General features: G+C 49.7%; 1 protein-coding gene across 6 annotated transcripts in view; it reads left to right on the top strand.

Annotated features, from left to right (window-relative positions):
- The window catches only part of SPTB (spectrin beta, erythrocytic), a 120,390-nt gene that overhangs the window by 47,960 nt on the left and 57,546 nt on the right, over positions 1–14,884 (top strand). For 4 of the 6 annotated variants that reach the window (XM_027568865.2, XM_027568864.2, XM_027568869.2 and 1 more), the window contains exon 2: positions 7,110–7,308. In XM_027568865.2, the coding sequence (XP_027424666.1) occupies positions 7,161–7,308 (148 nt within the window). In that variant the 5' untranslated portion in view covers positions 7,110–7,160. Of the gene's footprint in view, positions 1–7,109; positions 7,309–14,884 lie in introns of those variants that run through there. The other 2 variants (XR_003515540.2, XM_027568866.2) reach the window with 2 other exon arrangements.

The following is a 14,884-nucleotide window of genomic DNA, read 5'->3' on the forward strand; positions in this document are numbered from 1 at the left end:
CAGTTGTACCTAGGGCATATGACTTTTTATAATAAAATTGATAAAATTTAACTTTAATGGTAAGTGAACATTTTTATTGTACAGATTTTCAAACATATACCCAAAGTGGAGAGAATAGTATCATGAACCCCCACATGTGTAGATCATCCCAAGTCAGCAGTTAGGGGTTTTCTACTTCATCTGCTTCCCACTTTGTTGTAGCATATTTAAGCAAATCCCAGATGACCTGTCCTGTCCACCACCCCCTCCCCCACAACTACATTCGTCACCTCTAAAAAAGGTTTATTTTCTTAGATAACCGCAATGCCATTATCACACCTAACATAATGGACTATAATTTCTGGTTATCCAGTATTGAGTCTATAATTCGGTTATCCCTGGTTGTCTCAAAAATGTGTTTTAATAGTTGTTTGATTCAAGATCCGAACAAGGTACACATTACATTACTTATTACATCTCCCAAGTCTCTTTTGATCTACATCAGTCCCTAGTCTTTGCCTCCTTTTTGTTTGTTTGTTTTAATGCCATTGACTTGTTGAAGAAATGGAGTCCGTTGTCTGCAGAATGTCCCAACTTGTGGGTCTGTCTCTTGCTTCCTCATATTGTCATTTAACTTGTCTTTTGGTCTCCTATAATTCCTATAAGGGGAACTTAACTCTAAAGATTGATCAGATTGAGGTTCAACCTTTTTGGCAAGAATGTCATTGGTTGTGATATCCTTCATACTGCATCATATCAGGAGACACCCAGTATCTATTGTTAGTGATACTAAGATTCGTCAGTGAATTCAAGCGTTGGGAACTTGATTCTGTTGTGTAGTTCTCCAGTTACCTATCTAATTATTTTATTTTTTGATGATATTTTTCTGAATCAATTATTTCATTAGAAATATCTTAACAGTTATTTCAAATCAATTATTTCAACTTATTCTTAACCACCTCCCAACACTGAGACCTTACTACCTCCCTAACAATTTTCATCAGAGAAGAGAGAAGTCACTGTGGGTATTCTAGAAAAGTCTTCATGGAAGAAGAGAAATTGGGCATTCAACTTTTTTTTTTTAAGATTTTATTTATTTGAGAGAGAGAGAGAATGAGAGATAGAAAGCACGAGAAGGAAGAGGGTCAGAGGGAGAAGCAGACTCCCTGCTGAGCAGGGAGCCTGATGCGGGACTCAATCCCGGGACTCCAGGATCATGACCTGAGCCGAAGGCAGTCGCTTAACCAACTGAGCCACCCAGGCGCCCTTGGGCATTCAACTTTTAATTCAACTACCAGAGAATATTACTTATTCTGGGCGGGGAGGCCAGTAGCTATCCTGAAAGGAAGTGAATTGGGAAAGATAAGAGGTAGGACTGGGTTGTAATAGCTTTCTGTAAATGTAGATATTGAGCCCAAGAATCCCAATAGAGGATAGTTGTTGAAAATGATGTATATTAAGAGTATCATCTCTCCTGTCTCCTTTAATCATTCCCAGTGGACATTTGCATCTGTGTAGGACGTGAGGTGCTGATAGATGCTATTAAGATAGAGGACTGAGGTGGCAATCCCTCTCTATATCAACGCTGAGCTGCACCTGTTCCCCAACCAAATCCCTAGAAGAACTACTAGGGTCATGATCCCACCATGCCCCCACTCCCATTCCACAGCTGCAGCTTAACTGGAGCCAGTTCTTAGGAGATTTTTCCATGATGAGAGTGGACAAGTTGGGACATGTGGACCTCAGGTTCCTGCCTGGTGAAAGAAACTGGAGCAGAAGGCTCTGGGGAAGCAGTGGGTTAGAATGGCCAGGGTATTGCAAATGCATGGGGATCCTTGATGGTGGCAACCACGGATAGGCATCTTGACACTTGAAGAACACCTAACTATCCTCTGCTGCTTGTGGGCCTGGCAGCCAGGGCCATTCAGGATGGGAACTGCAGAGTGTGCAAAAGGAGAGTGTGCTCTGGGGAGGGGAAGCAGCTTGATCCAGGTGCTGCTGCTGATGTCCATCTGCTGGAACAGTCACCCACAGATGGCATGCTTACCTCACTGGGCCTCAGTGTCAGCTCCTGGTCCTAAAACTCCCCTCTTCTGTCCTGGGAGCCATGTGCTCAGGTTTAGCCATATTGAGACGGAGCTGTAATTTCTAGGTGGCGATATCTGGTAGACAGATGGAGGTGCCAGACTAGAGCTTGGGGGTGGGCAGGAGGTTAGGGTTTGAGATAGAGTTAGTGTACTCTGTGCTGGGCGTCTCATTGGTTCTCCTGCTATTTTAGTATATATTTGTTCTGTAAGGTATCTGTGAATATGCAGTGAGATTACCACCCGAGGGAGTAGGAGGATGTTCTGTTTTAGTAAATGCACTGGCAGAAAAGTTACCAGGGAAACTTCAGGATTTAATCTCCTGACCTGGGTTACCATAGTACCAAAATATGTTAAAAACAGGTTTAGGGTAGCATAAAGGGGCAGGACAAAATAGAAAGCAGAGGAAGAGTCCAACCTTACAGCTAGAGAGAAAACTAAAGGTAGGAGGGGTCTAAATTCTCTGCTGAAGGAATTGCGCATCGAAGCCTTTGCAGCAGCCTGTGACCTGTGACCCTGCGAAGGAAGAGCAGCATCGCCCTGTATCTCCTTCCCCATCTCCCCCTCCTGAAGTAGAGCTTCGGGCTCTGTTGCTTCTCTGGTGCTATGCCACCCGGGAAGAGGAGACGGGGTGGGGAAGAAAAGAGCAGCGCATCCCTCGCATCCCTCCTCTGCTCCTCGGTGCCCACAGGAGGGCTGAAGCGAGTGCTAGCTGGGCTCCTGCAGGTGGGAGAGAAGCCGCCGCCCCCCCAGGGATTAGGAGGGCATAGTGCATGAGGTTGAGATTCTGAGACCTCACACCTGATCTCAGAAGCGGATGAGGTCGGGTGCCTGGGTGGTTTGGTTAAGCGACTGCCTTCGGCTCAGGTCATGATCCTGGAGTCCCGGGATCGAGTCCTGCATCGGGCTCCCTGCTCGGCAGGGAGTCTGCTTCTCCCTCTGACCCTCTTCCCTCTCGTGCTCTCTATCTCTCATTCTCTCTCTCTCAAATAAATAAATAAAATCTTAAAAAAAAAAAAAAAAAGCGGATGAGGTCCTGGGCACACTGTGAAGGGTGGAGCTAAGGGTTTCGGCCGTGAAATTGTGAAATCCATTTACCAAGCAGGCGCTCCTTCTATGAGTGAATGCCCTGTACAATCAGATGAGCTTTTCTGTCCTGAGCTGTGGGCCAGTCTTCTAGGAACCCATCCTGATCAAAAGGTAACCTGGCACTAGGGGGTGGCCGAAGCTCAGCAGGTGAGGGTAAGCCTCGGGCCTGTGCATTTGGAGACAGGCCTATCCCGTTGCGATAGGCAGGTAGGTGGACAGAGAAGGTGGCCTTTCCTGGGCGCAGAGTCACACAGGCTGGAGAGGAGCCACCTACACTTTGACAAGGGTCTCATGGGTTGGGAGAAGGACTTCTTAGGAGCTTGAGGGTTCATTGGGGGCGGTGAAAGGACAAGGAACTACTTCTTATGCCCTTTCTCCTGGGTTTGCTGGCAGGGGAGTGAGATGCAGGTTAAGGTCAAATGTTAGCCATGTGCTTGCTGCCTTTCATACTTAATGGAAGGCCACTCTAGGTGCATAGATGACTTATATCCTTCAAATGTGACCGATTACCTGAGTTCCAGGTTCCCCTCAGATATCAACTTAAGTATCATTTCCATGACTCCCCGTTTGGTTAGGTGTCTCCCCCACGAACCCCCACCATACGCTGCTCTTTTCAGTCATGTTGGTTTCTTTGTTGCCAGCCTTCAAAGGGATATTATGACAGTAGTGAAAATTGACATGGGTGACCCTGGGAAAGCTCTGGGTCAAATTTGGTTGTAGGCATCATCTGGGGTTTTATTTTTGCTCTTGTTTTGTTTCCCTGGAATAACCATCCGTAGCTTTCCTGTTTTCAGATTTTTCTTTTCCTCTGTCTCTCACGCCTGATTCTCCAATTCCCCCCTTGCTGACCCACTGAACACACCACCAGCACCCCCTCCCTTGGCTCTGACGGAATGCAGTCTTGGCAGGCCACTGGGGGCAGGAGAAAGAGGGCTTTCCTTTAGTTTCTGAATCTTCTTTCTTTGGTGGTTGTCTTCAGGGACCTGACATCCTAAAAACAAAACAAAACCCCCCAAAACCTTAGACTTTTGTATTTAGACATATACATGTGTTTTATCACTTCCCAGCCAAGCCACTGCCCTACCGCTGCCCTCTCTAAGCCACAGCAGCAGGGGGCATGGCGTTTTTGTTTTTTGTTTTTAAAGATTGTATTTATTTATTTGACAGAGAGAGAGAGAGAGCGAGAGAGGGAACACAAGCAGGGGGAGTGGGAGAGGGAGAAGCAGGCTTCCCAGAGAGCAGGGAGCCTGATGCGGGGCTCGATCCCAGGACCCTGGGATCATGACCTGAGCCGAAGACAGACGCTTAACGACTGAGCCACCCAGGCGCCCCAGGCATGGTGTTTTTAAGCAGGATGAATTGCTGTCTAGTAGCTGCTCTTCTGCACCCGGCGCCATCAATCTTGTCTTGAATGCTGGCCTGCTGCTGTGCCTGCTCAGGCTCATCTTTCTGGGGCAGACTTATTTACGGAGCCCTGGCAAAGGTAATCTCACCCCCACCCTCCCACCGGCCCGTGGCCTGGGCCTCTCTCAGTCGCTCTTAAAAATAGCCCAGGACAAGAAGGAGAGCCAGGGTCCAGTTACCTCCTGCAAGCAGGATATGATCTTACTTCACTTCCTGTGTCTGGCAGCCCGGCCCTTCGCGGGGTGGGGGGGCTACTGGACAGGCTTGAGGCCCAGCAGGAGGTGGTCAGGCTGTCAGCCTGTCTCCTGCCCAGAGCTGGGAGCCAGCAGTAGCTCCCCTTCAGGGAAGCTGGGGGGAGCATGGGGAGGAGGGTGTCCTTCCCCGCTCTTTGCCCAACGAGTTGAATGCGAAATCTCAGCCCTGGAAGTCATGTGTCCATTTGTGGAAGACGACAGGCTGTCTAAGGGATGAGGGTGTTCTTGGGCACAGGCCTGGCATTGTGGGGTGATGACTGGCTTCCCTACCCTACGCCTCCCCTTCGCTGAGAAGCAAACACCTTTGCCAGGTCCTGGAAGCTGCGGAATGCCCTCTGTCCTCATGTGCCGTGTTCCTCTCCTAAATCTAATCTGCTTCCCTAAAATCTGCCTAGTAGAGGGGGATAAACGGGCTACAGCTTGGCCTTTAGCCCTAGCTGTAGCAAGAATTCCCTAGATGACCTTGGGGAGGCCTCATCCAATGTGAGGCCTTTGGTTTTCTTCCTTGTGCAATTAAGATGGATAATTCTGGCTCCTGTCTCACCTCAAAGGGATGTGGTGGGATTGATTAATCAGCCTGGGGAAAGAGGAGTCTGAAGTGATTCTGTGTCTGAAAAATAAGGGCGACAGCACTGCATTTACACTTGGATTGGTGAGCTTGTATCATTTCTTCAACCTTATGCCTGTTTGGGTGTGTGCGTATGTGTCTGTGTGTGGAATGTCAGTGCACGTGTGTGTGTGTGCACACATTCATGGAGGGAGTGGTTTACCTCACAGCTCACTGGTTGTCCACACTTGTCATTTTTCTGCCTCATGGCCTCCCCACCTCTACCCCCTTTTGTTCTCTTGGATCCAAGGCTCTGGGCTCCCTGTTGAGTCTTATAGACTTGATCTCCTGAATCTCTTTAGCTTCCTGGGGAGATGCCTGAAAGGGAGGTACTGGTGAGGAAATTAAGGCTGAAGGAAAGCTAGTCATTTTCCGAAGGCCCAAGACATTCAAGACCTAGCCCCGCATCTCTAGCTCCTGTACCCCTTTTCTCCCTGACCTTGCTCTCACCCTCTAGTAACATTGTCATGTTCTGAAATTTTGCCATGTTCTTTCTCACCTTCAGAACTCTCTACCTGCTCTTTATCCCCTCACAGAATGCCTCCAGGCTCCCTTTAGGAACCAGCTTACCCTTCCCTCCCCCTGACATCCCGGCCTGGCCATGAGTCCGCCACCATTCCTCGTTCTTTCCCAGCAGTGGCACACACCATGCCTTACTGGAGCTGCTTATTTAATGGGGTGTCTTGCTGCCGGAGGGTAAACTCCATGAGGACAGGGTCCTTCCTGTCTTACTCCTAACTGCCTAGCACAGTGCCTGCCCTCTGGTTGGGCTTCAGTACATATTTGAAGTTATCACGAATGAATGAGCAAATATAAATGCCAGGCAAGTGAGAACACAGTGTTCACGTGCATTGCACAGATGAACACACATAGGTCCCCTCACCACCACCCCCACATCACACTGATGAGCCTGACGGGACAGCAGGTCATCTGGGCTCCTTGGGCTGATTTGGGATTCAACAGAAGACCTTGTCGACGTACCTGACTGCCTTTCAGAGAAGACAAAACCAAGAGCTCAGCTTTGTAAATATGTGCTGCTGGGAAAGCCCTGGGAGGGATCTTGGGCAGCGCCCTTGAGGAGCCCACTTTCCCCAGCGCAGCTGCCAGGGCTGGTGGCATCCGTGGCGTCTCACGTTCGTCTCTCTCCCCACTGATTCACATCTGAGTGGGACTCCGCCAACTTCCAGCTTCTCACCTCTCCTTCCTGCCCCCACCTTCCGTCCAGGTTTGGTCCTGGCCCCAGTCCAAAGGGCGGAGCTGCTTTTCTGCCCACGCCCCCCCCCCCAGCCCCCACGCCGTCGCCCACCCTGCCCAGCCCCCTGGCTCCCAGAAGAGCCGCCCCCTCTCCCTGATCCCTCCCGAGCTCCCCGCAGCTGTGGTGGCCGCAGGTTTGGAGGAAGCGGGCTTGCTGCGACTGACGTCTCCACCTGCTGGCCGTCCTGACCCCTTCTGCATGCAGCTCTCCATCCTTGCCGCCACTGTCGCCGTTCCTGGGGCTGCTGCTGCCGCGGCTGCCGCTGCAATATTTTCTAACCCAGAGACCCCGGGGGGGTGGGGAAGCATGGCCCGGCAGCTGGCATGATGTGCCGCTCCTGTAAGGACCTCCCCTTGTTGGATGCTCTGAATAAGTTTCCCCTGAAAAAAGTCCAAGGGAGGGGGTTAACCCTCTGACTGTGTTGCTGTCCCCCCTAGGGACCCTTCCATGAAGATTGAGGCAGGCGAAACTGCTGAGAGCCTGCTGACATGACATCGGCCACGGAGTTTGAAAACGTGGGCAACCAGCCACCGTACAGCCGGATCAATGCCCGCTGGGCTGCCCCGGACGATGAGCTGGATAATGACAACAGCTCAGCCAGGCTGTTTGAGAGGTCCCGGATCAAGGCCTTGGCAGGTACCATTTGGGGCTGTGGGGGTTAGAGGAGCTGGTCTCACAATCCCAAGCTTCAGTCCCCTCCCTTCCTGTGGTCAATCCTATGTGTGCACTGGCGAGAGCTCTGGCAGGGACATGATGGAGACACGGTTGTGTGGCTCCAAGAGAGACCTGGCCCTGTTGGAAGGGAGCACAGGCTCAGGGAGCCTCTGCTCTCAAGCATGCCTCACCTCATCCCAGGTGGGAGGTGGTGCCAGGGAGGCCCAGCCCTCTGCCTCTGTCCTGAATGACCTGTGGCCAAAGAGTGAAGAGAAAATCTGGGTGAAGGAGTGTCTGAGGGGCTGGACAGCCAGGTAGAGGTGCATGGGGCTTCATGATGCACCTCAGTCCCCTAGGCAGAGATAGAGAAATTATCATCATCCTCGCTGTGGTCCCAAAAGAAAAGATGGATTTGATAGGAAATTGAGAACAGATAACATCCTCCCCACAGTGGCTCAGGAAGCCGGATTTTCTGGACTAAACCTCTTATCCTTAAACTGGAATTAGATTTTTACTTAGCAGGTTTATAATCGATTTCTGTGTGTGTGTGTGTGTGTGTGTGAGAGAGAGAGAGAGAGAGAGAGAGAGCGAGAGCGAGAGAGAGCACGCACTTAAATTCCCAGCAGAAATGATTTCTCCTCCACCCTGCTGGCTGAGATCTGATTCTTGGGATTTTTTTTCCTACCAACCCCGGGACCACTGCCGCCCTGGATCCTGGCCAAGGGTAGCTGTGCTCCAGCATGAAGTCCTTGGCCAATAAGGAAAGTTTGAGTTCTGTGGGGCATTGTGTGCATAGAAGGGCTGGGGGTAGATTCCATCACCTGCTCCACCAGTCATGAACCCAACTCAGATTTGTTTCCCCATCATCAGTTGTCCCCATCTTCACTTTGTAAGAAGGACCCAGCCTCTCCCACAAGCACTTTCTAGAGCGATTCTCCCACGGCCCCATCACTCAGTGGCCCTACCCAAAGTTCCCGGTAGTACTCTTCTACCTTCTCTCCCTCCACTGTGCTCCCAGATGCCTCAGTCTCCAGCTGACCTTGAGTCATGAGCAGGGCCCTCGGCCCCTCTGGGACCATAATGGCCTTTCATCTTAGGAGTATCTGGGTTTCCCATTCTGTAAAAGGAATGGGGTGTCTCATTCCCTTGTCATGATGGAGAATCCATTCAGGGCTCAGCCATCAGCTTTTGTGTCCTTGTTCTTTGTAGGAAACTCGCTTTCTTCTTCCTTCATCCCCTCCTCCCCATTCCCTACCCTTAAAAAGTCCTTTCTTGGTTTTCCTTGAGGACAGATAACGGCACCAATCCCTTGCTTTGCTTATGTAATCTTAACCTCTTTAAATAAGCCAACTGGGAACCCTTGTCTTTGCCAGTCTGGTTTTACCGTCTTTAGATCTCAGAGCCAACTGAGCCTGACTGCAGTGACCCTGGTGATAGAGGGGGAGAGGGATTCCATAAGTCTTGTCAAAGGACAGTACAAGGAACGGGACTGTCTTTTGTGAAAGGATCCTTTGATAAGTTTCACAGATACCCTGTTTTTTAAGAAACCACGGTAAATTCCATTTTAACAGTGATTTATTATACTCCTACTATGTGTAAAGCTAAAACCCCTGACCAGACATGAAAATGGAGAAGAAACCACAGAGATGAGTTCAACATAGTATCTGTCTCTAAGGAGTTTATGATCTATTAGGGAAAATGAACAATGTTCATAATTAGCACAAGTAGAATTAGAGAAGAACCATAGGAAAGTCACATAATTAAATGGCAATGAGAGAGCAAAGGAGGAGGCACAAGGAGAATCAGGGACTCGTGTGTGGAGAATGCCTTCAGAAGTAAAGGGTGACACGCAGGCGGGACACAGCATCATCCTGTTGGACAGTGTGAATGGCAGCAAGGTCTGATGAGCAGGTTGGGAAACCGGTGAAGGTAAGTTGATCAGGTTGATGGGGAAGGAGCCTCCACCCGCCTTGCCTGTGTCTCACCAAGAGGTTGCTGCTCATCTACAGAGAATCTGTATGCCCCACCCCCCGGGTGGGGGACCATGGAGTATAGAACTAAATGCCTGGACCTTAATGATCTAGACCCATCTGACCAACAGGTAACCATGGCAGTTTGGGAGTTTGGGGTCCGTTCAGGATTTTGAAAAACAACCCTAAGCAGTCTACTGACTTTCCTGAGAATCCACTCTGAGTGACCTGTGGGAGAAGCCAAAGCTTTGGAAGGGTCCAAAGTAGAGAGGTCAGATGAACCCGTTCTGGTGGGTAGGCAGAGCAGAGGAAGGGGCTGTCAGGTTCCACCAGATTTCTTGACCTTTTTCTCTGCGGTATTATCTTCGGGGCTGCCTTGGCAGCCTAGGCGGGGGTCAGTGTTTCCACTGACTGAGGCTGAGGAATCGGAAGTGCCTCTGGTTCCTCTCATTGCAGCCACTCCCCCATGCCTAAGAGCATTCTGGCAAGGAAGGCGTTCAGTCCTGTGTTTCTTACAAGATGGCGGTCGTTTGCTTTGTAGGTGTGTGTGGCAAAGTTGGAGAGATTCTTTCTGAAATTGAAGGTCTTGAGGTGAGGAGAAAAATGTCACAAGACCCAGGTTCCACCTCAAATGCTACTGCCAGGAAGGTTGAATCAATTTCCTGTTTTATAAAATGTGGATGGTAGTACTTTCCCAAGGGTGTTGTGAAGGTCAAGTAAGATAAAGTTTATGAAAGTTTTTTATTAGTAATAAAATACTAGGTGAATGTTAGGATTTACAGGAAATCTTAGTAATATCTTTCTGTTCTTTCTCTTAACTTCAGACCTTCAGAATCATTAGCTCAGTCAGTGCCCCAGTTATCTTGGCCTGTTTCCTCCTCCTTAACCCCACCCTCCTTTGTCTTAGAAGGCCTCGGTTGGAAGAAGGAGCCAGGGAGCAGGGAAAATTCTGCTAATGCTTGTGCTTGGAGCACTTGGCTCCGTCCCCAGAGACCCAGTACGCAAAGGGATGAAGCCCCATGCTTTGTAGCTGTTTCTCTTTTAAGGCTGCCCAGGCACGTCTCTGCTATCAGCCAGGTGACCCAGAAGGCCCGAGAAACCAAAGAATGATGGGGCTTGTTAGATGTTCTTCCTCATGTGTCAGCTTCTCTGGTCCTTCTCCACTTAGTGACCTGTGGTTAGAAGACTTGCAGTTGGTTAACTGGGCTCCATTTTTTTCTGCCTCTTAAGTCAACTTCCTCTCAGTTCCAAAGGAATACTCCCTATTCTGCCTTTCAGACCGTTCCTAGCTCTTCCTCCCTGGACTGAAATGAACAAGCCATCTGGTTATTCCGTGTGGAAACTGCCACAGTGATATACAAATACCTGACCTCTGTCCAATTGAATCACTGGATTTGACACTGTGGATCACCCTGACTGAAATGAAGGGGGAGGTGGGCAAGAAAATGCTGCAGAAGGGGATGTACAGGGATGGATTTGACCTTAGCAGTGCCCAGGGGTGCACTGGGTGGTGGGTCCAGCAGGAATATTTGCCCAGTAGGTCCCTGGGCAGATGTTAGTTCTCAGCATCAGCGTCTTAAAGCTGACAGCACCTCATGAGGTTAAGTGCTGGGTAGCCCTGAGGCTTCTGAGCCTGAACAGGTATTGTTCTCTGCTTTGATGACTGCCTCTAGCACCTTCCTACTTTTTTGAAAGATTAGGGGAAGGGGAGCAGTTGAAAAGCTCAAGTTCTGCCCCCCGCCAAGAGGTTCCAGCCTTCACGTCTCAGTAGAAAGGCTTCCAGTGTCTTCCTAGAGCCACCCTCCTTTTTACTCTCTCCCCATTTCCTGTCCTTCCCCCTTTTTGTCCTGGGAGCCATTCGGTAAACATTTGTGGCTGTCTGGATGAGGGATGAGGGATGAGGCACTGCAGGCTGCAGGGAATTTACCAGCCAGAAAAGCCCGTCCTCTGTGCTCTCTCCTCATCCCAGAGGCGGCCTCTGCCTGCCTGCCTGTCCCCTCACATCTGGCTGGGTACCCCACTGATTCAGGTGAGGACACTGCCTCAGGGTGGATGTGGCCCAAGTGGGAGAGGAGGAATGCAACACAAAGGTTCCCCCCAAAAGAGAAACCTTGTGCATCAGCCTCCCCCCTCCTTGCCCACACACTCGGTAGGCATCTGGGCACCCCACGTGCCACCCACTGCAGGATTTCCAGCTCCTCGGAGCACAGAGGTGTCTGGAAGGTTGCAGTACAGAGAGCAGGCCAGGGCCTCTTGCGATGCTCTGTGAGAAGGAGAGAGCCAAACATGCCCTTTGTCCTCGTCTGTGGCCTGTTGAACACAGTCATCCTTTTCAAACAAAGGGCACAAATTGATGTAGCCCACCCTGGTTTTGCCTTTAAATCGGAGTCCAAGTGATGTTTCAAACTAGAGATGCTTTTCCTTTCTGCATTCTGTCTTTGTAGCCTCCTTATTAGATAGGAGGTGAGGTCGCATGGTGAGGTTGGTTGAGGACAATTCAGAGAACACAGCAGGGCAGCAGGTGCACAGCGGGCTGTGTCCCTTGCTCTGAAGTACAGAGTTGCTGCCACTTTGAACCTTGAACGTCTTCCAGACCCACTTTGCCCAGGCTCCAAGGTTAAGTTCTGTGCCTAGCAGATAGTCCATCAGAGCCTTAGGACAGTGGCCCTCAGACCCCGCTGCTCCCTGCCCACCCATGTTGGCTCCCTAGAAACTCCACAGAGAGAGGGTGATATGGGCTCCTTCCTGACTTTGGTAGCCAAAGGTAATGCATGGCCTTTCCCTGGGCCTCCTTCCCCACCTGCACCAGGATCACACTGATACCAGGTACCCCAGAGGTGCCCCAGTTGCCTGAGAAGGGCCTTGTGTCCAGAGGGTGAATGATGCCTTTCAGAGAGCAGGATTTCACCACAGTGTGTGTGTGTGTGGAGGGGGGGTGGAGCACAGGCACAGGGATTCAGCAGCTTATTGGCAGCCTATTAAGTTGACAAGTTCACAGGCAGCTGCTGGAGACCACGGCATCAGGTGTTAATGGTCTGAATGTCTCTCTTAAGCTACCTGTGAGAACAAAGATGGTGTCATTAATGAGGGGTTTTTAAAATGTTTTCTTCTCAGATTTCAAAACATGAGTTGGAGTTCTGTGGAGAGACTATATTTTGGGAAAATATACTATTCATAGAAATATGTAAAATCATCAGCAATCATTTTAGTATACTGTCAGAAGAAAAAATAATTAGCTCAGCAGCTTTTTCTGGGAGGTCAGCCATTGTGAGTTTCCCCTCCTTTCCTGAGACGCCACTGCTCAGATAAACCTGCTGGTGACCGATGCAGACAAATCCACGAGAGGCCAGCGTCGTTCCCCCCACCACCACCACCGCCCCCTTGCTGTGTGCTCTGGGGCAGTCTCCCCGGCCCAGGACATAACACCTTCTCCCACTGGCCTCCCTCCCCTCTCCAGAAAAGCTGTTCTTCCTCTGAGAATGCTTTGCAGAACCAAGGCTGTCCCCATTTCTGGGTGACTGCTATCTATCATCGTGAAGATTGTTTTCAAATATTAATACACCGAGGTTAATAATAAGACTCTTCCCTCCCCATGCCATGCAGTCTGAGTGAGCCACGGTAATAGCCTCCTCCATCTTTGGGACATTCCTGTGGGCTGTCCGCTTCGTTCCCAAGGGCAGGCCGTGACCCCTTGATGGTGCTGACGGTTCCCAGGGCAGCTGGTATCCGCTTCCCCCTCCTCCATCTGGGAGCCCCCTGCATGCTGCCGGGCTGAAGAGGTGCCAGGAGTGGTGTTTGTTTCCAAGCATCTGTAGCGATTGCTCATTTTCCCTTTTTATCGTGTCATTGAGAGAGAATGACAGGGAAGCTGGTAGCAGCTGAGTCTCTGGGAGCATTTTGTCTCTAAACCCTTTGGCCTTCAGACTCTGGAAACCGGATCAACAGGGGATCTCATTTTACAGTCCAGTGAGAAGGAAGTAGATCAAATAATCACACGTGTGTCTCTGTACATGTAGATGTATGTGCATGATGATGAATTAAGATGAATTCCATAAAGATTTACTGAGAACTATGAGTTTCTAACATAACCTACAGCCTATAACTCACCCAAGGAGGAGTGGGGCTTGTTGGAGTGAGTGCATGGGGGGGATGGAGGGGTGGAGATGGGAGGGGCAGGCAGGAGCCGCATCACAGGGGCCTTACAGGGTCCTGGCAGGAAGCAGCTGGCAACTCAGAAAGGTGGCTGAGGAGTTTACTGAGGGGGACTATTTGCAAAGGAGTGGCGGGGTCGAAGGACCAAAGGGTGGGAGCCTGCAGCAGGGAGAGCTGGAGGCTCTCAGGACGAAGGACGGAGCCACTCCTACAGCCATCAAACGGTTCTTGCAGGGAAGTGGCATGCTTACATTTGGGTTGTTAAATATCACTCTGACTTCAGTGGGGGGAACAGGTTATGGGGAGGCTGGGCAAAAGTCTGGGAAGATGGCAGCATGAGCCAGCTTGGGGGCCATCGACAGGGAGAAGTGGCCCATCATCACATTGTCATCCTTCTGCTCTTGCTGCCATCATGGGCTTTCCCGAGTTAGGTGACCTTGGCCAAGTCACTTTTCTGCTCCTCACCTGGAAAACAAGGGGCTTGAGCCAGATGATGCACAAGGCCTTTCCAGCTCTGGCCTCCCGGGAAGAAGCCACCTGTTAGAGTACTGCTGACCATATGCCTCTACCCTGAACCCTGGAGCTTCGGTTTCTCCCTCTCCCCCCTCTCCCCCCTCTCCCCCCTCTCCCCCCTCTCCCCCCTCTCCCCCCTCTCCCCCCTCTCCCCCCTCTCCCTCTGCCTGCAGCTTCCCCTGTGTGCTCGCTCTCTCTCTCTTTCTGTCAAATAAATAAATAAAATCTTAAAAAAAAAAAAAAGAACCTCCGGGCTTTTCTTTACCTGGAGTATAAAGTTCAAATTCCCTAGACTGTCCTTCAGATTCTTTGCTCTGGGGCAGTTCACTGCTTCTCACCCTCACCCCCAGACATGCACACCTGTACGTGCACTCCTGTACCTGCACACACATGCACACACACACATTTGCCAGTGTCTACCTTGAGGCCTTTGAACAAGACCCCCCCCTTCCTTCCCTGCCATTCTAAAACCATGATCATCTTCAAACCTCACATCCAAATTAACCTTCTTCAGAAACATTTTTTTAAGAACTAAATTTGATATAATAACTTGCTTTCTTTTCCTACTATATGTAAAGACCCTATTTTATTTTAAAAAAATAGGATGAATACTTCTATATCTTTAAACATTTTTATTACCCAAAAATATATATTTAGTATAGAAAAGATTAGAAAAATAGATAAAAAAGGGAAAACTAGGGACATTGTTAATGACCCATACAGATATTTTAATGCCTATAAATACATGACTCTGTGTAAAGTGTGTAAGTACTTAAACATTATATTATAATCTTAGAATTTTTCTCACTGAGCAGTATACTGTGAATATCTTTTCATGTCTGTAAACATGCAGATTATAATTTTCATGGCCATATAGTCTTCCTTTGTATTACTGTACACCAGTATAGTTAACCAGCATCTTA

This window comes from Zalophus californianus, chromosome 6 (assembly GCF_009762305.2).
Source record: "Zalophus californianus isolate mZalCal1 chromosome 6, mZalCal1.pri.v2, whole genome shotgun sequence".
Lineage (NCBI taxonomy): Eukaryota > Metazoa > Chordata > Mammalia > Carnivora > Otariidae > Zalophus > Zalophus californianus.